This window comes from Triticum aestivum, chromosome 7B (genome assembly GCF_018294505.1).
Source record: "Triticum aestivum cultivar Chinese Spring chromosome 7B, IWGSC CS RefSeq v2.1, whole genome shotgun sequence".
In the NCBI taxonomy this organism is placed as follows: Eukaryota; Viridiplantae; Streptophyta; class Magnoliopsida; order Poales; family Poaceae; genus Triticum; species Triticum aestivum.
Window position 1 is genome coordinate 11,026,738 of NC_057813.1, and position 25,936 is coordinate 11,052,673.

The 25,936-nt window shown below is 48.0% G+C and overlaps 2 protein-coding genes across 2 annotated transcripts in view; one reads left to right on the forward strand and one right to left on the reverse strand.

The window, feature by feature from the left end:
* The first annotated feature begins 1,401 nt into the window (after window positions 1–1,401).
* LOC123160651 (uncharacterized) lies at window positions 1,402–3,627 on the forward strand. The gene is made up of 3 exons (XM_044578479.1): window positions 1,402–2,026; window positions 2,191–2,470; window positions 3,300–3,627. The coding sequence occupies exons 1-3, from the start codon at window positions 1,526–1,528 to the stop codon at window positions 3,338–3,340; spliced, it is 822 nt and encodes a 273-aa protein (XP_044434414.1). The 5' UTR covers window positions 1,402–1,525; the 3' UTR covers window positions 3,341–3,627.
* Window positions 3,628–7,377: 3,750 nt separating this feature from the next.
* Window positions 7,378–25,936, reverse strand: part of LOC123155455 (uncharacterized) — a 39,084-nt gene continuing 20,525 nt past the window's right edge. The window contains exon 4 of the mRNA XM_044573620.1: window positions 7,378–8,066. Within this exon, the coding sequence (XP_044429555.1) occupies window positions 8,041–8,066 (26 nt within the window). The 3' untranslated portion in view covers window positions 7,378–8,040. The remainder of the gene's footprint in view (window positions 8,067–25,936) is intronic.

Here is a 25,936-nt window from a genome sequence, read left to right on the forward strand (position 1 = left end):
TCAATGCAAGTGTTGTAAAATTAGTTTTGATAGGTAGTTTGATAGCAAAATAATTCGTAACAAGGTAAGAAGTAATAACACAAGTAAATAGGTGCAGCAACTGGCCCAATCCTTAATTATACTAAGGACAAGCCGGAGGTGTTTCTTATGGTGGCTAAAACGCTCTTGAGGACAAACAGGAATCTCGTCAAGTTAGTTTCACCACGATTCATTAGGTTATCATGCATTGATTCAATAAGTGTTCTGTGGGTGGACTAGAGCTAAGATACTGTCCTAACTTGAACAAATACCGGATCTATCACTCATAGCGACTAAATTGGTCGCCCATTTACCGGTAGGAAGATGTTTACTGGTTCCGGTTTTGGGATTTCCAACGAGGGTTTTCCATTTTAGGAAGCTTCAAGAAGGTTCTCGAAACTATTTTATCCTTTATGTTTCTTATTTTATTTTTTCTTTTCCATTTTCTATTATTTTTCTTTTTTCCTATTGGAAAAATCTCTGGGATTTCAATTTTTTTGTTCGAAATAAAATTTTTGTTTGTGTTTCAAAAAAATGTCCAAGAATTTAATTATTATTTTATTTTAAAATTTTCCTCATAAATTCAAAACAATTGGGTTTTCAGAAAATGTTCAAATTTCAAACAATGTTCCCTTTTCAAATTTGTTCATAAATTCTAAAAGTGTTCATGTTTATAAAAAATGTCTGGTACTTTCACATTATGTTCCCATTTTTTCAAAAAAAAATCAGAATTTTCGAAATGCTCATGTTTTCAAATATGTTCATAGATTAAAAAATTGTTTGTGATTCCAAATTTTTTTGACTTCTTTCAAGAATTTTTGAATTTTTTTAAAAATATTTTTAAAATTTGTTCATAAATTCAATAGGTGATTGCATTTTTTAAAAATTTCAAAACTTTAAAAAAATCAGTTTTTTTATTTTTTCCCCATTTTCAAATTTTGTTCAAAATTTTAAAAATGTACGCACTTTTCATACAATTTCGAATTTTTGTTTGCGTTTTAAGAAAATGGTCGTGCTTTCAACCATTACTTGCATTCTAGAAAATTGTTCACAACTTTTGAAGAAAAGTTTGATACAACATTTGTTCGTATATGCCAAGGAATTTAGTTCTGAATAGTTCGCATCAGGAGTTCAATTCCTGGTGGAGGCACCCCCCTTTTTTGATTTGTACATCACGCGGTACTCATACATGTCGTGCTCGCCAACGGGCCAGCCAAGTCGGGGTGCGTCAGCACCCTATTTGTCACAAAATTTGAAATGGGTCATACTGTTTTTTTAGTTTTTTTATAGATAAAAGTGGGTTATACTTTTTTTTAGGCAAAGTGGGTTATACTTGAGATACTGGGCCGGCCTCGTGAGCAGTCGCTCGATCGGGAACGCTGCTGGCGATACATATCTTTCCCCTTGAAATACTCTGCCTTGGCGCCTGAACCAACAGCAGCTTTCGCTTCTCCTCGCCGGAGCGCCAAGAAACCAAGAACCCACCGCCTCTGCTCTCCAGCGGCAGATGGAGCAGTTCCAGGACGGCCACCACGTGCGGCTGCGGAGCCGCGAGCGCGGCATGTACCTGCACGCCGACGAGGACGGGCGTGGCGTCTCCCTCCACCACCGCCGGGCGTCGATGAACGCGGCTTGGGTGGTGCACTTGTACCACGGCCACGCGGAGTACGTGCTCCTCCACAGCGCCGCCTACGGTCGCTACCTCGCCGCCACGGACGCGCCGGCGCCGCTAGGCCACCGCGGGCTCCGCGTCGAGCTGCGCGACTACGGACAGCCGGAGGTGCAGGCCATCATGTGGAAGGCCGACGGGGCCGACTCTGGGAACGACGTCCTTCTCTGGCAGTTCACCGGCCGCTGCCTCCGCGCCAACGGGAGGTACCTCAGCTGGAACAATGGCGTCAGCGCCGAGGACATCGAGGACACCTACATCGTCAGCACGATGATGCACTGGGTAGTGGAGCCCATCCCCGCCAGGGAGGGCACGCCTCCCCTTCCACGTCCGACTGGGGTGAGTCCGCCATGCTCGCTTCTTGATTCTTCTTGGTTGATTGCAAATCGTGTTGATTTCATTCGTCCGCGAGCAATTCTTCTTGGTTGCCATCCCTGTTTCTTTGGCTTCTTGCGCCTCTGCATTCCCCGGCATCATGATGGTTCTTTGCGACTCAACTGCAGCTTCCCTTCCCCGGAATACTCACTGCCCTGCTGCCGTCGCGGCTGATCGTGTACGTGCGGGCGGGCGCCGACGGGACCCTCATGAACCACGGCGCGTTGGTGTTCAGGGGCAGGTCCGTGGTCCGGCTGAGGAAGAAGCTGGTCCGCCGGCTGGGTGACATCATGGACGTCTCCAACCTCGTCATGTGCGTCGAAGCGGGTAGTTTCGGGCGTCTTACTCCACTGGTCGTCGACCTGCCCCGCAGTGTCCGGGGCCTCCACATCGTCGTCTTCGCGGCCGGTGAGACGCCCAACTTCCTACTGATCGCCTTCTGTTTTAGTTCCCCTTCTGCTTGTGCTGGAAACTGTTGGAACTGAAACTGATGGAAATTGATGTACATTGTTTACTGAAACTGTTTCAGTTAGGACCGTTGTTTTATTCTGAAGCTTAGTTGGTTGTTACATACTATAATACATATTCTGATATTCCCACTCTTGGAACTTTAAAACCCTAATCAGTTGAGTCATATCAGTTCAGCTTCACATAGAAGATACTGATTTCTATACGGAATTCAGAAAGAAAATTCAGGTAGCATTGTATCCCACAAGCCTACATGGAAATTAGTTTTTGCACATTACATACATCAATTGTCTTCTTGATTTCGAACAAGTAGTCTGAAAAACAGTTTGCTGACACTTTGGGTGAAACTAGTAGTCTGAACTGCTGTAGGATTATAGTAGATATCAATGTGCCTGTTAGATTTATGGACAGATTCTAGAAGGTTGTCTGAAGCTAGTTATTGTTTGGTTTTGAATTCAGGCGATTCAGTTCTTCAATTTAATAATATATGCCGCTAGTGGAAGACTTTGGAACCTGAAAACCCAAATCAATTCAGCATGCTCATTTAAATTTCACAGAGAAGAGACCCATTTCTACATTTAGTTTACAGTAATTGCTTGGAATAATGTGTGGACAAAATTCAGGCTGTAACCCACATCACTATATGAAAGCTAGTTTTCTCTATGCATCACACTGTTTTGAGTTTTTGTACATCAGCTTTCTTCTTGGTCGTTTCATTAACCTGTGACATGATGTATGTCTAACTGCTTTGATGTTTCTGCTAATTCAGCCCATGCGGAGGTGCGGTACGCGGATGTCGATGCATTGTAGAGAAAGAACAGAGAAGGACTCCTGACTGCCGCTTCACAGATCAGTCCTTCAGAGTGTCGCGGCAGAAGTCACGTGAATCCAAACTTTTTTGCACTGAGATAGTGGTTCAGGAAAACCCAGCAGTTGTCGTATTTCTGCAACGTACTAAACTTGGTCCATTATCCTGACAGTAGAAAATCCATTTTGGGTTGGTCTCGCTGTTCTAAAATCCAGAAACTGCTTGGACAATGATGTGATCACATTAGTCTGTAATGTTTGCGCTTCTTATTCTGTTGCCGGCTGGGTTTAACTGGTGTCAACAAAGAAGTGGTGATTGTTTTGCAGTGAGTTGAGGAATTGAGTCCTATAGCAGAGGATGAATTTGTTTCTTGACAGAACTCTCAACGTGCTGCGTGCCTGGTGGTTGTGTAAGATTCATAGTTAATTAAACCAAGAACGGATATTCCCTGTCATTCATTGTTAGTTAACCCATTTTTTTGGTTATGTGCAACAGCTGCATTCAGGCTGAAGCCTCAGAACGGTACTCCCTCTGTTCACTTTTGTAAGTCGTTTAGGACAGCTAAAATTGAACTGTTTTAGGTGCTGTCTAAAAGGTCTTACAAAAGTGAACCGAGGGAGTATTTGTTTGGGGAAACTGAGAATAGTTTACAGTACAATAGGGACCTCCTATTTAGCGCGTACGATGGTGTGTGATGCACAAATGCGCAGTCCCTGCTTTTTTCCTTTTCTTATTCTTTCCGTTTTTTCATCTATAAAAAATGTTGGTACTTTATTTTTTTTATGGATTCAGAAAAATGTTCAAATTTTATTAAAACTTTTAATTCTTCAAAAAAGTTAACAAATTGAATTTTTTCCAAGATATTTAAAATGTTTCATTTTTTCTTAAAAAATCATTAACTTGAATATTTTTCAAAAATTCAAAAAATAAATGAACTTGAATTTTTTGTGAATTCAGAAATAGCGCCTGGTGGTTGTATAAGATACGGCTGCATTCTCAAAAGTCGCCCTCGCGGGCAGTCTGGTCAAGCTCCTGCTCCCTCTTGAGTGCGTCCTCCACAACAATATATTGTTGTTTATCAGGCTCTGTACATAAGCTGTCTTCTTCGTTAATTCTGCAAAACAGTGGTATTTTAGGTATTTACCTTCTCAAACCGTTGCACTACCTGTGACATAATGCATAACTTCCTTACTGTCTGTTTTAATTCAGCCAAGGCCGAGCTGCTGCTCCCGGATGTCAATGCATAACTTCCTTGCTGCCTGTTTTAATTTAGCCAAGGCCCGAGCTGCTGTACTCCTGACGGTCGCCCGAGAGTCCACCTCTTCAGAAGTGTCGCCGCCTCGGACACAATGACATGAGATTCAGAACTACAATTTGCATTGAGACATCGGTTTAGGAAAACCCCAGCAGCTCTTGTGATTTTGCTAGCTGAAATCGATTCATTCTCCTGACAGGAGGAACCTGTCTGCTTCACCCTTGTGGTTCTGAAATTGCAGAGCGTCTTTGTTCTTGAATGGTGCGAACTTTTTTTTTCTAGACACAACAAGGTACTCTTTGTCGGTCGGAAAAAAGGGAGCACTGCAGCAACGAAACCAGACACAGATTCTGTACATGCATGGTCTTATACAAGACTGGCTGATGATCAGAACTCATGAGCTACACATTTGCGCAGCAAGCAACAGAGGTACATGATCGATCAGGACTCGAGAGACACGATCAAACATCAAACTACGCAGGATTAGATTGAGGTATCGCTATCGTCGTGGTCGCTGCCGACTTGCCGCTGTCGTTTGTGGTAGTCCCAGGCTTGGAGTTCGATGCCTTGGTTGGCCTTCTCGCAGGCGTCGATCCAGTCGTGGTAGATGTCGACGGGCTCGGTGAGGTGGTGCGCCGTGGTGTGGTAGGCCTCCTCGCAGATGTAGCAGACGGCGGTGGCCACCAAGAGCTTGAGGTCGATGGTGCAGGCCACGCTGTCGGGGTGGTTGCAGAAGGGGCAACTGAAGGTGGTCTCCAGCTTGGGCGCCGGCTTCTTCCGCTGAGCCATCTTGGAGCTCATCGACTTGCGCTTCGCCATCTTCTTCTCACCACCAGATCGCAGGTAGGTCACCACCAGATCTCAGGTAGCTTCTGGGAGCACAACTTGCTGCTACGCAGGAGAGAGAGAGACGCGATGTCGCGGTGTGTTGGTAAGGAAAAGGGTTGGGTGTGCTTATAAATATAGGATCTGCCCACTCCGACTCCGGCTGCTCTTCGGCGGTGTGGCGGTGCAACGAAGCCATTAACGAGTCGGAGCCGGATTCTGGCGGCCAGTCGAAATCGACGGGAGATGACGGGAGCTCTGTTCCCGCGCACATACCACGGCACAATCGTGCCCTGTTCAACTCGGCTTCTTCTTTAGATTCGCAAAAAAAAGACGGCTTTGAGCAGATTTGCAGCGCGCGCATCCTAGAGAGGTGAATGGCGAGTGGGCCTCGTTACTTTGTGGGGCCAGGGCGAACGAAAGACTTCGTCCATGGCAAGCTTCACCATGGTCGAGTCTGAATCCTCCATGATTGAGTCAGACTTCCTCGGGGACACTGCTCGCCACGTGGCACCATCGATGGCCAGGGCCGAGATGTATATTCAACAAATTTTTAGTTTCTCGGTTGTAATTCGTATTAGCGCCATTACGCAATCCTTTCAGTTACAATTTGATATAGTTAGCCCCCGCCCCTTCTCGGCTACATTTGGATTTTACGCCATGGGCACAACGAGTCATCTAGTTTGTCTAATGACCACGCGCCTTCATTTCGGAGGAAAGATGAAAAAAGGTCTTCCAGGGCATGGTGAGTAGGCGAAGTTGTCCCAAACACTTCAGCTTCGTACTTTCGATGCAATGCAACAAAATTAGATTCTAGTTCATTGTACTAGGTAGAGAATATCTAGGCCCGCGTCCCCTGCGGGTAAATACCCTATTAGGGCAAGGTATGGATAAAAAAATACCCATGGATGCATAAATAGAAAATTTTCATACCCATCGGGTATAGTGGATATGGGTATGGTTTAGTATAACCCATTCCCATGTACCCGTACACATGTACCTGTATATATTCTGACAAATAGGCCTTATATATGAGAAATCAGTTTCTGAGCCCGGGCTCAGATGATCCTGAAATCTACACCATCAGCTCACATGTGGATCCGTGCCATCAATTGTATTTCACTGCCGTACTCCCATTTCCCACTCAACCGTAGTAGAGTAATCATTGCAACGACGTGTTAGGCTAGCAAGGCGGAACAGGCAGCATATCGATGGATCAGCATGTTATCTGACCCAGGCTGAGCCATCAACTCCAATGGTCTCCAAACGGCGAGTAGACGGGCTGGCTTTAAATGCACCCACCCATCGTCTCGCCCTCCACATCCAGACGCACTCAACAGAAAAATCCCCATTGCATACCTAGCAGCGACCATTGCACTAGCCCTCCAAATCCAGTGAGAGTCTGGCCGCCATGCCCGACGCGTCTTCTTCACCCCTCCCTGTTTTTTCTGAGCTGGCCTAAGCCGTGCACGCTGATTTTTGTTAGTACCATAGACAGTACTCGTAGGCTACAAATCTAATATGTAGCTTCATCCTTCAGTCAACACTCGCATCTGAGTAATACAGGACTGATTGTTATGGACTTCTTCATGGTAGAACACCACCTCTCCCAGGCCATCCAACCTCCTGTATTCGTAGTACATCTTGAAATTCAGTTATCAACTAACGTCCTCCTAACCCTTCACATGTGCAAACTTGGTCAGTTGAATAAACAGAGCAATACCTTTGGAATTACATCAACCTTTGTCAGTTCATACATGACCGTCAATTTTTTTTTGTTCCTCCTGTTGGAAGAGCTAAACTGCTTGCTAGGCACACAAAAATTTGCCGACATCACCCATCCTACTAGAAATTTTTGGGGCTCTTCAAAAGGTTTGTTTTGCTATATGAACACGGTCGCCCACGTCCTGTAGGTAAAGGAAGTTGCCAGAAATAGATGCAACCCCAGCAAATGCAGAGACATAGTCATTTCGTCTCACAACATAACCAGTTTTCACTTAGTCTAATTAGGTTCCCGCCTGGGAAAAAATTACATGACTATAGTTTACCCAAAAATACAAGATAGCAGGGGATTTTGCCGCAAAATGGCCCAACTACTTAGTCGGGTTAATCTAACTGCCTAGCATACGTACAGCCAAAAGATACAACTACCACTATCTTCCACTTCAGTCAACGATCATCGTACAGAAACTCTGGGATAGCTCCTTTGTTCCCTTTCATTGTCACTATCTCGTAAGCAATCTTCTTCCGCAGATCCTCGGTCTGTCCCTGTCACAAGCCAAAAATGGGGAAACGTTGTCACTTCGTTGTATGCTGTCATCTTGGCATAGAAAAAACCCTTGAAATATGGTTTTGCCCACCTTTTTCTGATTTCATATATTTGGGTCATGTAGGGGTGCTTTCTCAGATTGTACTTATCTAACAGCGCAGACCATGCCGTCTCAAACTCATCTTCAGTTAGCATGTGGTTCAAAACCTCATGGAACTCAGCCTGGAACTCACTCTTCTTCGTGTACAGAGGGCCCAATGTGTTCTTCACTTTCTTCAGCACATGCCATTTGCACCACCTGTGCACGCCCGGATAAACTTTGCTGATTGCCACCTTCAAAAGTAGTGATCTCATCAACAGCCTCTTGTTTGGTCATCACCTGAATTTGCGTCATATCATTGTTAGTGTCATTTGCATATTGTAAACTCATAGCTGATGCAACTTAGCAGCTCATGCATGAACTCAATGAACCATTAACTTATAACCCATGGGAAAATGAACGAATTAAAATGTGAAAGCCTCGCTTTATGATCAGTTTTGTCACATCCCTAGTCTGGTATGACCTAGACTAGCTAGTCATGTGTGCATCATGTTTAAATTTCATTTAATTCTGAATTGGGGATTGGTGAAACCCTCAGAATCGTTTCTGGAAATGACCCAGATAAAAATTGCTCCAAAAAGGTCCAAGAAAATGTTCATGTTGCTCTCTGAAAATATTGGGCAGAGATAAAAAATCAAACCAATATCTTTAGTGTTGGAAATATGCCCTAGAGGCAATAATAAAAGTATTATTATATTTCAATGTTCATGATAAATGTCTTTTATTCATGCTATAACTGTATTATCCGGAAATCGTAATACACGTGTGAATACTTAGACCACAATATGTCCCTGGTGAGCCTCTAGTTGACCAGCTCGTTGTGATCAACAGATAGTCATGGTTTCCTGACTATGGACATTGGATGTCGTTGATAATGGGATCACATCATTAGGAGAATGATGTGATGGACAAGACCCAATCCTAAGCATAGCATAAAAGATCGTGTAGTTCGTTTTGCTAGAGCTTTGCCAGTGTCAAGTATCTCTTCCTTCGACCATGAGATCGTGTAACTCCCGGATACCGTAAGAGTGCCTTGGGTGTATCAAACGTCACAACGTAACTGGGTGACTATAAAGGTGCATTACAGGTATCTCCGAAAGTATCTGTTGGGTTGACACGGATCGAGACTGGGATTTGTCACTCCGTATGACGGAGAGGTATCTCTGGGCCCACTCGGTAATGCATCATCATAATGAGCTCAATGTGACCAAGGTGTTGGACACGGGATCATGCATTACGGTACGAGTAAAGTGACTTGCCGGTAACGAGACTGAACAAGGTATTGGGATACCGACGATCGAGTCTCGGGCAAGTAACGTACCGATTGACAAAGGGAATTGCATACAGGGTTTGATCGAATCCTCGACATCGTGGTTCATCCGATGACAACATCGAGGAGCATGTGGGAGCCATCATGGGTATCCAGATCCCGCTGTTGGTTATTGACTGAGAGCGTCTCGGTCATGTCTGCATGTCTCCCGAACCCGTAGGGTCTACACACTTAAGGTTCGGTGACGCTAGGGTTATTAGGAAGACTAGTATGTGACTACCGAATGTTGTTCGGAGTCCCGGATGGGATCCTGGACGTCACGAGGAGATCCGGAAGGGTCCGGAGGTAAAGATTTATATATGGGAAGTTGTCAAACGGACACCGGGAAGTTTCGGGGTCATACCGGTATTGTACCGGGGCCACCGGAAGGGTTCCGGGGGTCCACCGGGAGGGGCCACCCCTCCCGGGGGGCCACATGGGCTGCGTGGGGCAGGGAGCCAGCCCCTGGTGGGCTGGCCGCACCCCCCTCCCTTGGGCCCATGCGCCTAGGGTTGAGGGGGAACCCTAGAGGGGGCGCCCCCCTTGGCTTGGGGGGCAAGCCACCCTCTCCCCTCTCCCCTAGGCCGCCGCACCCCCCCCCTAGATGGGTTCTAGGGGGCCGGCCCCCTTCTCCCTTCCCCCTATAAATAGAGGGGTGAGGGGAGGGCAGCCGCACCACCCTCCAAGGCGCAGCCCTCCCCTCCCCAACACCTCTCCTCCTCCGTTGTGTGCTTGGCGAAGCCCTGTCGGAGTACTGCCTCTCCACCATCACCACGCCGTCGTGCTGCCGGTGGAGCTGTCTTCCTCAACCTCTCCTTCCCCCTTGCTGGATCAAGAAGGAGGAGACGTCTCCCGTCCCGTACGTGTGTTGAACGCGGAGGTGCTGTCCGTTCAGCACTTGGTCATCGGTGATTCGAATCACGTCGAGTACGACTACATCATCACCTTGCAAGCTTCCGCACGCGATCTACAAGTGGTATGTAGATGCAAACTCTCTCCCTTGACTCGTTGCTTAGATGAACTCATAGATGGATCTTGGTGAAACCGTAGGAAAAATTTTAATTTTCTGCAACGTTCCCCAACAGTGGCATCATGAGCTAGGTCTATGCGTAGTTCTCTTTGCACGAGTAGAACACAATTTTGTTGTGGGCGTGGATTTTGTCATCTTACTTGCCTCTACTAGTCTTTTCTTGCTCAACGGTATTGTGGGATGAAGCGGCCCGGACCAACCTTACACGTACGCTTACGTGAGACCGGTTCCACCGACTGACATGCACTAGTTGCATAAGGTGGCTGGCGGGTGTCTGTCTCTCCCACTTTAGTTGGAGCGGAATCGATGAACAGGGCCCTTATGAAGGGTAAATAGAAGTTGACAAAATCACGTTGTGGTGATTCGTAGGTAAGAAAACGTTCTTGCTAGAACCCAATTGCAGCCACGTAAAAGATGCAACAACAATTAGAGGACGTCTAACTTGTTTTTGCAGCGATTGATCATGTGATGTGATATGGCCAGAAGTTGTGATGAATGATGAATTGTGATGTATGAGATCATGTTCTTTGTAATAGGATTCACGACTTGCATGTCGATGAGTATGACAACCGGCAGGAGCCATAGGAGTTGTCTTTATTTTTTGTATGACCTGCGTGTCATTGAATAACGCCATGTAAACTACTTTACTTTATTGCTAAACGTTAGTCATAGAAGTAGAAGTAGTCGTTGGCGTGACAACTTCATGAAGACACGATGATGGAGATCATGATGATGGAGATCATGGTGTCAAGCCGGTGACAAGATGATCATGGAGCCCCGAAGATGAAGATCAATGGAGCTATATGATATTGGCCATATCATGTCACAACTATATAATTGCATGTGATGTTTATTATGTTTATGCATCTTGTTTACTTAGGACGACGGTAGTAAATAAGATGATCCCTTATAAAATTTCAAGAAGTGTTCTCCCCTAACTGTGCACCGTTGCTACAGTTCGTCGCTTCTAAGCACCACGTGATGATCGGGTGTGATGGATTCTTACGTTCACATACAACGGGTGTAAGACAGTTTTACACAGCGAAAACACTTAGGGTTAACTTGACGAGCCTAGCATGTGCAGACATGGCCTCGGAACACGGAGACCGAAAGGTCGAACACGAGTCGTATGGAAGATACGATCAACATGAGAATGTTCACCGACGATGACTAGTCCGTCTCACGTGATGATCGGACACGGGCTAGTCGACTCGGATCGTGTAACACTTAGATGACTAGAGGGATGTCTAATCTAAGTGGGAGTTCATAATTTGATTAGAACTTTATTATCATGAACTTAGTCTAAAACCTTTGCAAATATGTCTTGTAGATCAATGGCCAACGCTAATGTCAACATGAACTTCAACGCGTTCCTAGAGAAAACCAAGCTGAAAGATGATGGCAGCAACTATACGGACTGGGTCCGGAACCTGAGGATCATCCTCATAGCTGCCAGGAAACAATATGTCCTAGAAGGACCGCTAGGTGACGCTCCCGTCCCAGAGAACCAAGACATTATGAATGCTTGGCAGTCTCGTGCTGATGATTACTCCCTCGTTCAGTGCGGCATGCTTTACAGCTTAGAACCGGGGCTCCAAAAGCGTTTTGAGCACCACGGAGCATATGAGATGTTCGAAGAGCTGAAACTAGTTTTTCAAGCTCATGCCCGGGTCGAGAGATATGATGTCTCCGACAAGTTCTACAGTTGTAAGATGGAGGAAAACAGTTCTGTCAGTGAGCACATCCTGAAGATGTCTGGGTTGCACAACCGTATGACCCAGCTGAACATTAACCTCCCAGATGAGGCGGTCATTGACAGAATCCTCCAGTCGCTCCCACCAAGCTACAAGAGCTTTGTGATGAACTACAACATGCAGGGGATGGAAAAGACCATTCCTGAAGTGTTCTCGATGCTGAAGTCAGCAGAGGCTGAAATCAAGAAAGAACATCAAGTGTTGATGGTCAATAAGACCACTAAGTTCAAGAAGGGCAAGGGTAAGAAGAACTTCAAGAAGGACGGCAAAGATGTTGCCGCGCCTGGTAAGCCAGTTACCGGGAAGAAGTCAAAGAATGGACCCAAGCCTGAGACTGAGTGCTTTTATTGCAAGGGGAAGGGTCACTGGAAGCGGAACTGCCCCAAATACTTAGCGGATAAGAAGGCCGGCAACACCAAAGGTATATTTGATATACATGTGATTGATGTGTACCTTACCAGTACTCGTAGTAACTCCTGGGTATTTGATACCGGTGCCGTTGCTCATATTTGTAACTCACAGCAGGAGCTGCGGAATAAACGGAGACTGGCGAAGGACGAGGTGACGATGCGCGTCGGGAATGGTTCCAGAGTCGATGTGATCGCCGTCGGCACGCTGCCTCTACATTTACCTACGGGATTAGTTTTGAACCTTAATAATTGTTATTTAGTGCCAAGTTTGAGCATGAACATTGTATCTGGATCTCGTTTAATACGAGATGGCTACTCATTTAAGTCTGAGAATAATGGTTGTTCGATTTATATGAGAGATATGTTTTATGGTCATGCTCCGATGGTCAATGGTTTATTCTTAATGAATCTCGAGCGTAATATTACACATGTTCATAGTGTAGATGCCAAAAGATTTAAAGTTGATAACGATAGTCCCACATACTTGTGGCACTGCCGCCTTGGTCACATTGGTGTCAAGCGCATGAAGAAGCTCCATGCCGATGGACTTTTAGAGTCTCTTGATTATGAATCGTTTGACACGTGCGAACCATGCCTTTTGGGCAAAATGACCAAGACTCCGTTCTCCGGAACAATGGAGCGAGCAACCAACTTGTTGGAAATCATACATACCGATGTGTGCGGTCCAATGAGCGTTGAGGCTCGCGGAGGATATCGTTATGTTCTCACTCTCACAGATGACTTGAGTAGATATGGGTATGTCTACTTAATGAAACACAAGTCTGAGACCTTTGAAAAGTTCAAGGAATTTCAGAATGAGGTAGAGAATCAACGTGACCGAAAGATAAAATTCTTACGATCAGATCGTGGAGGAGAATACTTAAGTCACGAATTTGGTACACACTTAAGGAAATGTGGAATCGTTTCACAGCTCACGCCGCCTGGAACACCTCAGCGAAACGGTGTGTCCGAACGTCGTAATCGCACCCTATTGGATATGGTGCGGTCTATGATGTCTCTTACCGATTTACCGCTATCATTTTGGGGATACGCTCTAGAGACAGCTACATTCACTTTAAATAGGGCACCGTCTAAATCCGTTGAGACGACACCGTATGAATTATGGTTTGGAAAGAAACCTAAGCTGTCGTTTCTAAAAGTTTGGGGATGCGATGCTTATGTCAAGAAACTTCAACCTGAAAAGCTCGAACCCAAGTCGGAAAAATGCGTATTCATAGGATACCCTAAGGAAACTGTCGGGTATACCTTCTACTTAAGATCCGAAGGCAAGATCTTTGTTGCCAAGAACGGATGCTTTCTGGAAAAAGAGTTTCTCTCGAAAGAAGTAAGTGGGAGGAAAGTAGAACTCGATGAAGTACTACCTCTTGAGCGGGAAAGTGGCGCAGCGCAGGAAACCGTTCCTGTGATGCCCACACCAACTGAAGAGGAAAACAATGATGATGATCAAGGTACTTCGGATCAAGTTACTGCTGAACTTCGTAGGTCCACAAGGACACGTTCCGCACCAGAGTGGTACGGCAACCCTGTCCTGGAAATCATGTTGTTAGACAACAATGAACCTTCGAACTATGAAGAAGCGATGGCGGGCCCGGATTCCAACAAATGGCTTGAAGCCATGAAATCCGAGATAGAATCCATGTATGAAAACAAAGTATGGACTTTGACAGACTTGCCCGATGATCGGCGAGCGATAGAAAACAAATGGATCTTTAAGAAGAAGACGGACGCGGATGGTAATGTTACCATCTATAAGGCTCGACTTGTCGCTAAGGGTTATCGACAAGTTCAAGGGATTGACTACGACGAGACTTTCTCTCCCGTAGCGAAGCTGAAGTCCGTCCGAATCATGTTAGCAATTGCCGCATACTATGATTATGAGATATGGCAAATGGACGTCAAAACGGCATTCCTTAACGGGCATCTTAAGGAAGAACTGTATATGATGCAGCCGGAAGGTTTTGTCGATCCTCGGAACGCTAACAAAGTATGCAAGCTCCAGCGATCCATTTATGGACTGGTGCAAGCATCTCGGAGTTGGAACATTCGCTTTGATGAGATGATCAAAGCGTTTGGGTTTATGCAGACTTATGGAGAAGCCTGCGTTTACAAGAAAGTGAGTGGGAGCTCTGTAGCATTTCTCATATTATATGTAGATGACATACTCTTGATGGGAAATAATATAGAATTTCTGGACAGCATTAAGGCCTACTTGAATAAGTGTTTTTCAATGAAGGACCTTGGAGAAGCTGCTTATATATTAGGCATCAAGATCTATAGAGATAGATCGAGACGCCTCATAGGTCTTTCACAAAGCACATACCTTGATAAGATTTTGAAGAGGTTCAAAATGGATCAGTCCAAGAAGGGGTTCTTGCCTATGTTACAAGGTGTGAGATTGAGCTCGGCTCAGTCACCGACCACGGCAAAAGATAAAGAAGAGATGAGTGTCATCCCCTATGCTTCAGCCATAGGATCTATTATGTATGCCATGCTGTGTACCAGACCCGATGTAAACCTTGCCGTAAGTTTGGTAGCAAGATACCAAAGTAATCCCGGCAAGGAACACTGGACAGCGGTCAAGAATATCCTGAAGTACCTGAAAAGGACGAAGGACATGTTTCTCGTTTATGGAAGAGACGAAGAGCTCGTCGTAAAGGGTTACGTCGACGCTAGCTTCGACTCAGATCTGGATGACTCTAAGTCACAAACCGGATACGTGTATATGTTGAATGGTGGAGCAGTAAGCTGGTGCAGCTGCAAGCAGAGCGTCGTGGCGGGATCTACGTGTGAAGCGGAGTACATGGCAGCCTCGGAGGCAGCGCATGAAGCGATTTGGGTGAAGGAGTTCATCACCGACCTAGGAGTCATACCCAATGCGTCGGGGCCGATCAAACTCTTCTGTGACAACACTGGAGCTATTGCCCTCGCCAAGGAGCCCAGGTTTCACAAGAAGACCAGGCACATCAAGCGTCGTTTCAACTCCATCCGTGAAAATGTTCAAGATGGAGACATAGAGATTTGCAAAGTGCACACGGATCTGAATGTCGCAGATCCGCTGACTAAACCTCTCTCGCGTGCAAAACATGATCAACACCAGAACTCTATGGGTGTTCGATTCATCACAATGTAACTAGATTGGTGACTCTAGTGCAAGTGGGAGACTGTTGGAAATATGCCCTAGAGGCAATAATAAAAGTATTATTATATTTCAATGTTCATGATAAATGTCTTTTATTCATGCTATAACTGTATTATCCGGAAATCGTAATACACGTGTGAATACTTAGACCACAATATGTCCCTGGTGAGCCTCTAGTTGACCAGCTCGTTGTGATCAACAGATAGTCATGGTTTCCTGACTATGGACATTGGATGTCGTTGATAACGGGATCACATCATTAGGAGAATGATGTGATGGACAAGACCCAATCCTAAGCATAGCATAAAAGATCGTGTAGTTCGTTTTGCTAGAGCTTTGCCAGTGTCAAGTATCTCTTCCTTCGACCATGAGATCGTGTAACTCCCGGATACCGTAAGAGTGCCTTGGGTGTATCAAACGTCACAACGTAACTGGGTGACTATAAAGGTGCATTACAGGTATCTCCGAAAGTATCTGTTGGGTTGACACGGATCGAGACTGGGATTTGTCACTCCGTATGACGGAGAGGTATCTCTGGGCCCACTCGGTAATGCATCATCATAATGAGCTCAATGTGACCAAGGTGTTGGACACGGGATCATGCATTACGGTACGAGTAAAGTGACTTGCCGGTAACGAGACTGAACAAGGTATTGGGATACCGACGATCGAGTCTCGGGCAAGTAACGTACCGATTGACAAAGGGAATTGCATACAGGGTTTGATCGAATCCTCGACATCGTGGTTCATCCGATGACAACATCGAGGAGCATGTGGGAGCCATCATGGGTATCCAGATCCCGCTGTTGGTTATTGACTGAGAGCGTCTCGGTCATGTCTGCATGTCTCCCGAACCCGTAGGGTCTACACACTTAAGGTTCGGTGACGCTAGGGTTATTAGGAAGACTAGTATGTGACTACCGAATGTTGTTCGGAGTCCCGGATGGGATCCTGGACGTCACGAGGAGATCCGGAAGGGTCCGGAGGTAAAGATTTATATATGGGAAGTTGTCAAACGGACACCGGGAAGTTTCGGGGTCATACCGGTATTGTACCGGGGCCACCGGAAGGGTTCCGGGGGTCCACCGGGAGGGGCCACCCCTCCCGGGGGGCCACATGGGCTGCGTGGGGCAGGGAGCCAGCCCCTGGTGGGCTGGCCGCACCCCCCTCCCTTGGGCCCATGCGCCTAGGGTTGAGGGGGAACCCTAGAGGGGGCGCCCCCCTTGGCTTGGGGGGCAAGCCACCCTCTCCCCTCTCCCCTAGGCCGCCGCACCCCCCCCCTAGATGGGTTCTAGGGGGCCGGCCCCCTTCTCCCTTCCCCCTATAAATAGAGGGGTGAGGGGAGGGCAGCCGCACCACCCTCCAAGGCGCAGCCCTCCCCTCCCCAACACCTCTCCTCCTCCGTTGTGTGCTTGGCGAAGCCCTGTCGGAGTACTGCCTCTCCACCATCACCACGTCGTCGTGCTGCCGGTGGAGCTATCTTCCTCAACCTCTCCTTCCCCCTTGCTGGATCAAGAAGGAGGAGACGTCTCCCGTCCCATACGTGTGTTGAACGCGGAGGTGCTGTCCGTTCAGCACTTGGTCATCGGTGATTCGAATCACGTCGAGTACGACTACATCATCACCTTGCAAGCTTCCGCACGCGATCTACAAGTGGTATGTAGATGCAAACTCTCTCCCTTGACTCGTTGCTTGGATGAACTCATAGATGGATCTTGGTGAAACCGTAGGAAAAATTTTAATTTTCTGCAACGTTCCCCAACATTTAGTAGTTCATAAGTATTTATTTTGGGCATTTAGAATTAATGCATAATTATTTGCATTGGATATATATATGTTATATATATAATATATGTCCAAAAGTTGTGCCATTTGTTGGGGAGCTCCGGAATAATACCACTAGTTCCTACAAAAATTGGCATAAGAAAATAAAATGATTTAGTATTTTTGTTAAATCAAAACAAATGTCAGAAAATAGAAAAGAGAAACAAAAACAGAAAAAGCTTACCTGACACTCACCTGGCAGCCCAGCTGGCCCAGCACTGTAGCTGAGGCCCAGCCCACCAGGGCGAAGCGGTCGCCTTCAACCTCTGCCAGTAGGCAGAGGCGTGTCGCCGCGCGCGTGATCGCCGTGGCCAGCTCCCTGCCTGCTTCCTCCACCCCGACTCCTCCAGACGCGCCACGGAGACGCCCAGCACCCCTTGCACCCCTCTCCTCTCTTCCTGGACCTCTCTCCCTCCTCTGCTCTCTCCCTACGACGCCACCGAACACGCCCATCGCCGCCATTCGCCGTTGCCGCGACCACCGTCGTCCCGATGATGCCCCGAGCTGCTCCCGAGCTCCTGCGCCTCGTCACCAACCCCCTCACCGAGCCACGCGACTGGAAGACCCCTGAAGCGCCGTCCCCGACCCCTTCTTCCTCGGGTCACCGGAGATCGTCGCCGCCGATTCGTCGTCCACAGGGCCTCCCCGAGCTAGCTGACCCCCTCTCCGACCCCGCTGTGAGCTCCTCTTCCTCTCCCCCTAGCTCACGTGCTCGTTTGGCCTCCGTAGCCGCCGTCTCCACCGCGCCCGAAAGCTCCCCGCCGCCGGCCATGGCGCCGTCGTGGCTAGAGCCACAGTGGCTCGAAGCCAAGCTCACCGTTGCGCTCAGCGCACCACCAGGAGTCCGTAGCGCCCACTAGCCCCCCTGCCTTGCACCGTAGCGCCAAACCCGCCACCACCCGAACTCCGGCCGCCGCCCAAGTGGTCGCCGCCGTCGACCCCGGCCTTCCTGCGCCCAGCTGCGTGCACCCCTGGATACGGGCGAGTGAGGGCTTCCTCGTGGTGCCCGCAGCGCGTTTAGCCGCCCCCCGTAGCGCGTTCCCGAGTGTCGCCACCGCGTTCGCGTGCTCGCCGGCGTTCAACTCCGGCGTGCTGACGTGGCAGCGTCATTAGCAGCTAATGGCGCCACTAATTGAACCCACACCCACTGACATATGGACCCCACTGCCTAATTAACCCTGATTTAGTTTTGTTTAGATTAAACTAACCCCGTAGGCCCCACAGGTCAGTTTGACCTGGCCACGTCACCTGTTGACCTGACCCCACAAGTCTGTCACCCAGACATCGCTGTGTCACTGACCAGTGGTCCCCACTGGTCAGGTTTGACCCGGGGCAGCCCTGTTGACCCTGCTGACGTAATGTTGTTGTCATGCTGACGCAGTAACATTTTCTGGAATTTAAATAAATCAGAAATGATTTATAAATTTCAGAAAATAGTATAAACTTCTAAAAATCATATAAAATCAACCGTAACTCCAAATGAAATAAATTATATATGAAAAATGATCGAAAAATCCAATCTTTCCATCTGCATTGGTTTCATGCATGTTAGAACACTTTAACCTTGCTGTTTAGGTGAAACAAGTTAATGCGCTAATATGACCTCTTATTTTGGGTTTGCATTTGAATCCTTGATTCAAATGAACGCAAACCAATCTGTTCTAAGTTGCATTAGCCAAACAAACTCATTTTGCCATGTCATGATCATGCATCATATTGTGCATTGCATTGATTGTGTTCCCTCTCGTTTGCCGGTGATTGTCCCCTCTCAGTAGACGACGTTCGACGATGAGTTCGATGACACCGATGAAGAACTATACTATCTTCAAAAGTGCCAGGCAAGCAAAACCCCCTTATTCATTTCGATAAAATCCCACTCTCTCGCTCCTGCTCTCTTTTACTGCATTAGGACAACAACGATTCATTTGTTACTTGCTGCGGTAGCTGAACCCCTTTATCCTTTGCATGACCTGTCATTGCCACAGTAAATAGATGAAACCCACTAGCATGAGTAGGAGTTGTTTAAGCCCTGATGTGCCTACTCATTCATGCTTGTTGTCATGCCTGCTATTGCTTAGAGTTGTGTCGGGTCTGATTCATCGGGGATGAATCGGAGGTGTGTGAACATGTCCTACTGTTGAGAGCTAAGTGTGTGAACACGATTTGGTAAAGGTAGCGGTGAGAGGCCATGTAGGAGTACATGGTGGGTTGTCTCATTGCAGCCGTCCTCAGGAACTGAGTTCTGTGTTTGTGATCCATGAACAGCTACTACCACACATTGGGATCCTTAATTGACTCTCTCGACTTATTAATCAACATGATCTCTGTCCAGGAGTTGCAACTAGTTTCTGGTGTTTGTAGGTAGTGTTAGTAGTCTACCAAGTGGCACCCGGTACAGGTGAGCTTAGGACAGACTAGGCACCGTGGCACGGTGTACCAAGCGTAGATCCACCCGTCGAGGTGGGCTTGGGAACCCTGCTCACATTGTTTGGGGCCGTGAGCGACACCCCGGCCGGATCTCCTTGCGGATGCATCCGAGCCTTTTCCCCGTTGTCCGTTTTGCAATCCGGCGCTCCTATGTCCTCTGGCGTCCCCGTTTTGTCTCTCGTTGTGAGTGGGTGTTAAGCCTTCTCGGAATGGACCGAGTCTTGCCAAGCGGCCTTGGTATAACACCGGTAGACCTCCTGTCAAGTTTCGTGCCATTTGGAGGTCGTTTGGTACTCCAACGGTTAACCGGGTAACCGCAAAAGCCCCTCCCTCTTTGCAGCCCAACACCCCTTCCAAAGTAGCCCAAAACCCATCTAAACCCCCTCCATGCTCTCGGTCGTTCGATCACGATCATGTGGGCGAAAACCGCTCCTCATTTGGACTCTCCTAGCTCCCTCTACCTATAAAACTAGCCCCTCCCCCGAAATTCGCGGTCAAATCCCCCCGAAACCCTAATTTTTCCCCTCCGCGCCGCGCCGGACGCGTCCGCCCGTGCCAGACACGTCCGCCGCCGCCCCTCCGCGAATCAGACGTCGCCACGTGTCCCGCGCCGTCGCTGCCCGTCCGCCCCGCCGTCGCGGCCTGCCGGGGCCCGGGGTAAGCCCGCCGAGCCCATCGGGGCCCGTCTCCGCGCCCGCCTCGCCGGACCCCGTCGCTGGCCTCGCCGGAGAGCGCCGCCTCGCCGGCCTAGCCCGTCCGCTCGCCGCCGGCCATCGTTCCTCCGCGGTCGCCGTGCTCGTCGGCCTCCGCCGCCCGCCGCCGCGGCCTGCCTCCCGGCCCCCGCACGCCGTCCCGCCTCTCCTCGTAGCCCGGCTGTCGCGCCGGCGAGCACCGCAGCCGCCCTGCGCCACCGTCGCCTGGAGCTCAGGCGAGCTCCCCGCGGCTCCGCCCCACCGTCCGCCGCCTTCCCCGCCGGAATCCGGCCGGATCCGGCCAGATCCGGCCCGGACCCGACCTCTCTGTCCTCCTCCGCCCCCTCCGGTCACCTTCGGCGCCCTGCTCCAGTGAAGCTCCGGCCAGATCCGCCGCCGCCTCGTTTTCCGTGCGAACCCTAAGGTTGACCTCCATATTTTCACTAAGTCCCCAGATTCAGTAATTTTTCATGCCATGTTTGACCTGCTGTATCTCTGCATCCGTAGCTCCGTTTCGTGCGTGTAATATGTCAAATTGTTCGTCTCGACGAGTACATCATTTCATTCCATTGCATCATATTCATTTGAGGTCATCTTGATTCCTGAATCTTTGTTGCTAGAGTGCTTCATGATGTTTTCTGCTGTCTGTTATCAGAACGAGCTCTTTTGTCATTTTTGCCATGATTGATGTGTGCATCCTATGAGGTTGATGTCTTTATGTGTTTTGATCTATGCTATGTCTTTTTTACAGAGGTGCTTACCATGTATTTTTGTGATCAATGTGGTGACTAGCACAAGCATGCAAACTAGGCATCGTGATGTTGCTGATTTTAGTCCCTGTTCTGCTGTTATTTTGATGCCATGTAAAATGTTGCCACAGAGAGATCCATGCATATTTTGAGACACTTCAGTAAGGGTGTTTTGAACATGTGGTTATTGTCTATCCAGTCATGCCTCTGGTTGCAATTATGGAGTAGTCTAGCATGTCATTTGAGTGCTCTACTTTTGCTTCAAAATGTTTCCTGGCAGATTGTTTACGTGTTATTCAATTTGACCAAGGTTGTTGTAGTTGATCCTTGCATGCTATGGACTTGTTCTTGACTTGGTTTGTTTCACAAACATGTCTTCTTGATGATGATATGCTTATCTTGTCATGCAATGACTTGTGGTGAGTGAATCGAGCTTGTTAAGTAGTGTACATGATGTTGCTATTTTGCTAGGCTGAATCTGTTATTTCGTGGTGCTATATAAACATGTTGCTACCAATCATTCTATGCATAATCTGGAGATGTTCTATAAATATGTTTTGATCTACATGTCATCCTCTAACCATACATGCCCCTGGTTGCATTTATAGCTTGCTGTAGATTGTTCATATCTTGCTCCAAAGTTGATTCATAATGTTGCTGTCAGCCTGTTAACATTAAGTTCACTTGTTCTCATGTGTTTTGCTAGTGTTCCATGCACCCTATGACCTTGCTATTGCCATGCTTAGCTTCACAAACATGTCTTCTTACTATTGGGTGCCTTGCCATGCCATGTTTTGCTCTGTGGTGAGTTGCACAAGCTCATCTACATGCCTTCATAATTTTGTTCCTGCCATGTTTGAATCTGTAATATAACTTGCTATGTTTACTTGAGTGCCATCATATTTTCTGATCCTTTTTGGCTTATGGTCAGTAAGGGACTTTTGATCTATGCAATTAGTAGATTCATGCCATGCCTTTGTTTGCCATTATAAGTTCCTGTAACATGTTATTTGATAGCTCTGAACATTGCATCGTGATGTTATTTTCTACAAAGTCTGAAATTGTTATAACTTGCAATCTTACCATGTGTGTTTGAGCATGTTCTAGTGATTTCTGGAGATAGCTCAGTGTTCATGTTTTGTTGTGCTTTACCTGTACATCATGCTCATGCCTTTTGTTATTATGTTGAGGTGCTGTAGCATGTTGTTTTCATGCTTGCAATATGCCTAGTTGCTGTTTTGGACAGCTTGTCCTTTAAACTTGCTTTATGTGTGTGCGTTGAACCGTTGCTCCGTTTTGAGTGTGCTCTATATGAAACTTGCTTGATTTTGCATGTAGTTTCATATTATCATGTTGCATCCATATTTTGAGGAGTTTGCTTGATGTTTGGGTGCATTTTGCATCAATGCCATGTTTATCTTGTTTTGCTCATATCTTCTAGGCCATAGCTCCGAACTAAATGAACTTTATATGTAACTTGACTAGTGTGACGCCCCCGATTCAATCGTACACTAATCATGCACGCAAATGTGTACGATCAAGATCAGGGACTCACGGGAAGATATCACAACACAACTCTAAAACATAAATAAGTCATATAAGCATCATAATACAAGCCAGGGGCCTCGAGGGCTCGAATACAAGTGCTCGATCATAGACGAGTCAGTGGAAGCAACAATATCTGAGTACAGACATAAGTTAAACAAGCTTGCCTTAAGAAGGCTAGCACAAACTGGGATACAGATCGAAAGAGGCGCAGGCCTCCTGCCTGGGATCCTCCTAAACTACTCATGGTCGTCGTCAGCAGCTTGCACGTAGTAGTAGGCACCTCCAGTGTAGTAGGAATCATCGTCGACGGTGGCGTCTGGCTCCAGGGCTCCAGCATCTGGTTGCGACAACCAGGTAGGAGGGAAAGAGGGAAAAAGGGGGGAGAAAGCAACCGTGAGTACTCATCCAAAGTACTCGCAAGCAAGGAACTACACTACATATGCATGGGTATATGTGTAAGGAGGCCATATCGGTGGACTGAACTGCAGAATGCCAGAATAAGAGGGGGATAGCTAGTCCTATCGAAGACTACGCTTCTGGCAGCCTCCGTCTTGCAGCATGTAGAAGAGAGTAGATTGAAGTCCTCCAAGTAGCATCTCCAAGTAGCATCTCCAGTAGCAACGCATAGCATAATCCTACCCGGCGATCCTCCCCTCGTCGCCCTGTGGAAAAGCGATCACCGGGTTGTCTGTGGAACTTGGAAGGATGTGTTTTATTAAGTATCCGATTCTAGTTGTCATAAGGTCAAGGTACAACTCCAAGTCGTCCTGTTACCGAAGATCGCGGCTATTCGAATAGATTAACTTCCCTGCAGGGGTGCACCAACTTACCCAACACGCTTGATCCCATTTGGCCGGACACACTTTCCTGGGTCATGCCCGGCCGCGGAAGATCAACACGTCGCAGCCCCACCTAGGCTCAACAGAGAGGCCAGCACGCCGGTCTAAACCTAAGCGCACAGGGGTCTGGGCCCATCGCCCATAGCACACCTGCACGTTGCGTACGCGGCCGAAAGCAGAACTAGCCCCCTTAATACAAGAGCAGGCTTACGTTCCAATCCGGCGCGCGCCACTCAGTCGCTGGTGTCACGAAGTGCTTCGGCTGATACCACGACGCCGAGTGCCCATATCTTTCCCACGTAGTTGGTTAGTGCGTATAGGCTCGTAGCCAACTCAGATCAAATACCAAGATCTCGTTAAGCGTGTTAAGTATCCGCGAACGCCGAACAGGGCCAGGCCCACCTCTCTCCTAGGCGGTCTCAACCTGCCCTGTCGCTCCACCACAAAGATCCACTCGCGGGTGCTCCACCAGCCGACCCGACTTTAGTCTCCACATGTATCTTGTATAAAGTATATAGTATATACCCGTGATCACCTCCCGAGTGATCACGGCCCGATAGTATAGCACGGCTGACGGACAAGAATGTAGGGCCACAGATGAATATACTAGCATCCTATACTAAGCATATAGGATTGCAGGTAAAGGTAACAACAGTAGTATCAAGGACAGGCTATGCATCAGGATAGGTATAACAGAAAGCAGTAACATGCTACACTACTCTAATGCAAGCAGTATAGAGTAGAATAGGCGATATCTGGTGATCAAGGGGGGGGCTTGCCTGGTTGCTCTGGCAAGAGAGAGAGGTCGTCAACTCCGTAGTCGAACTGGGCAGCAGCAGCGTCGGTCTCGTAGTCTACCGGTGAGAAGAGGGGGAAGAAACAATGAATACCATGTAAACAGATGCATATCGATGCATGACAAGACAAGTAACGATGCTAGGCGTGCCCTAACGTGGTATGAGGTGGTACCGGTTAAGGGGGGAAACATCCGGGAAAGTATTCCCGGTGTTCCGTGTTTTCTGACAGATGAACCGGAGGGGGAAAGTTGCGGGTTTGATATGTTAGGGGTGTGTGGTGGACGAACGGGCTGCGTATCCGGGTTCGTCTCGTCGTTCTGAGCAACTTTCATGTTGAAAATATTTTAATCCGAGTTACGGATTAAAAGATATGATTTTCTAAAGATTTTATTAATTTCTGGACTTTAATTAATTATTTAATTAATTCGAAAAACAGATTAATGACATCAGCATGATGTCATGCTGACATGAGCAGTCAACAGAGTTGACTTGGTCAACCTGACAGGTGGGTCCAGTGGGACCTACCTGTCATACACTGTTTAGGTTAATTACAGATTAGTTAATTTAATTACTATTTAATTAACCTAACTAGTTAATTAAATTAATTAAACTGGATTAATTAACTTAATTAATTCATTAGGTAATTAATTAATTAATAATTAATTTTATTAAATCATTTTTATTTTTATTTATTATTTTTATTTTTAATTCTCTCTTTTTTTAAACGTTCTGGGGCGTGGGCCCCTGTGGTCAGTGGCCCATGAGGCTAAACGGGCGCGCGGGTGCGGGCGCTCGCCCGAACGGGGCGCGGGCAAGGCCATGGCCGGCGGCGCGGCGCCGGCAAGGGGAAGCGGGGGCGAGGCCAGACGCGGTGGTGGCCGGGGCGGCCGACGGAGGGGCGGGGGAGCACGGGGCCACCGCAGCAGCGGGGCACCGGCAGAGGCGGCGAACGGCGCGGGCTATGGCGAGCCTCGGCCATGGCGAGCGGTGGCCGGCGAGAGGGGACGGGGAGGAGGCGAGGCTCACATCGAGGAGCAGGGACGGGGCAGCGGGGCTCGTGGGGGTTGATGGGGACGCCGACGAAGAGGAAGAAGGCCGGCGGGGATGAGGCGCCGGCGAGGTAGCGACGGTGGGGCGGCGAGCGGCGGCCTCCGGGGTCGGGGAGGTGACGAGGCGGGGAGGTCGTCGGCTCCGAGGCGACGTCGAGGTGCAGGCGATGGAGACGGCGTGGCGGGCGGCAGGGCCCCGGCGAGTGGCGCGGGTCGGTGACAGGGCCGGGGCGGCACCGGGCGGCGGTGGGGTTCGGCGGTGGTCTCCTCCCGATCCAGATCGGGGGAGAGGGGGATATTTTGGGGGGGAGTGGGGGCTGTCGGTGGGGAGTGGGGGGAGGAGTGGATAAGGGAGAGGAGTGGGGGCCGACCTGGGCCGGCCTGGTTGGCCCGATGGCCAGCTGGGCCACGGTCCAGCAGGGGGGGCTTCTCCTCCTTTTTTTGTATTCTGTTTTTATTTCTTTTCTTTAATTTATTTTCTTTAACTGTTTTAATTCAATTTAGGGCATTTAAGTATTTGATAAATTTGTGTTTTCTTTACTATAATTACCTTTGTGATAT

Excerpts from the sequence above, each read along its gene's own strand:
- LOC123160651 (XM_044578479.1), top strand. The coding sequence starts at position 1,526 with ATGGAGCAGTTCCAGGACGGCCACCACGTGCGGCTGCGGAGCCGCGAG. Across the intron at positions 2,027-2,190 it reads CCCTTCCACGTCCGACTGGG|CTTCCCTTCCCCGGAATACT; the intron begins GTGAGTCCGCCA and ends ACTCAACTGCAG. Across the intron at positions 2,471-3,299 it reads CATCGTCGTCTTCGCGGCCG|CCCATGCGGAGGTGCGGTAC; the intron begins GTGAGACGCCCA and ends CTGCTAATTCAG.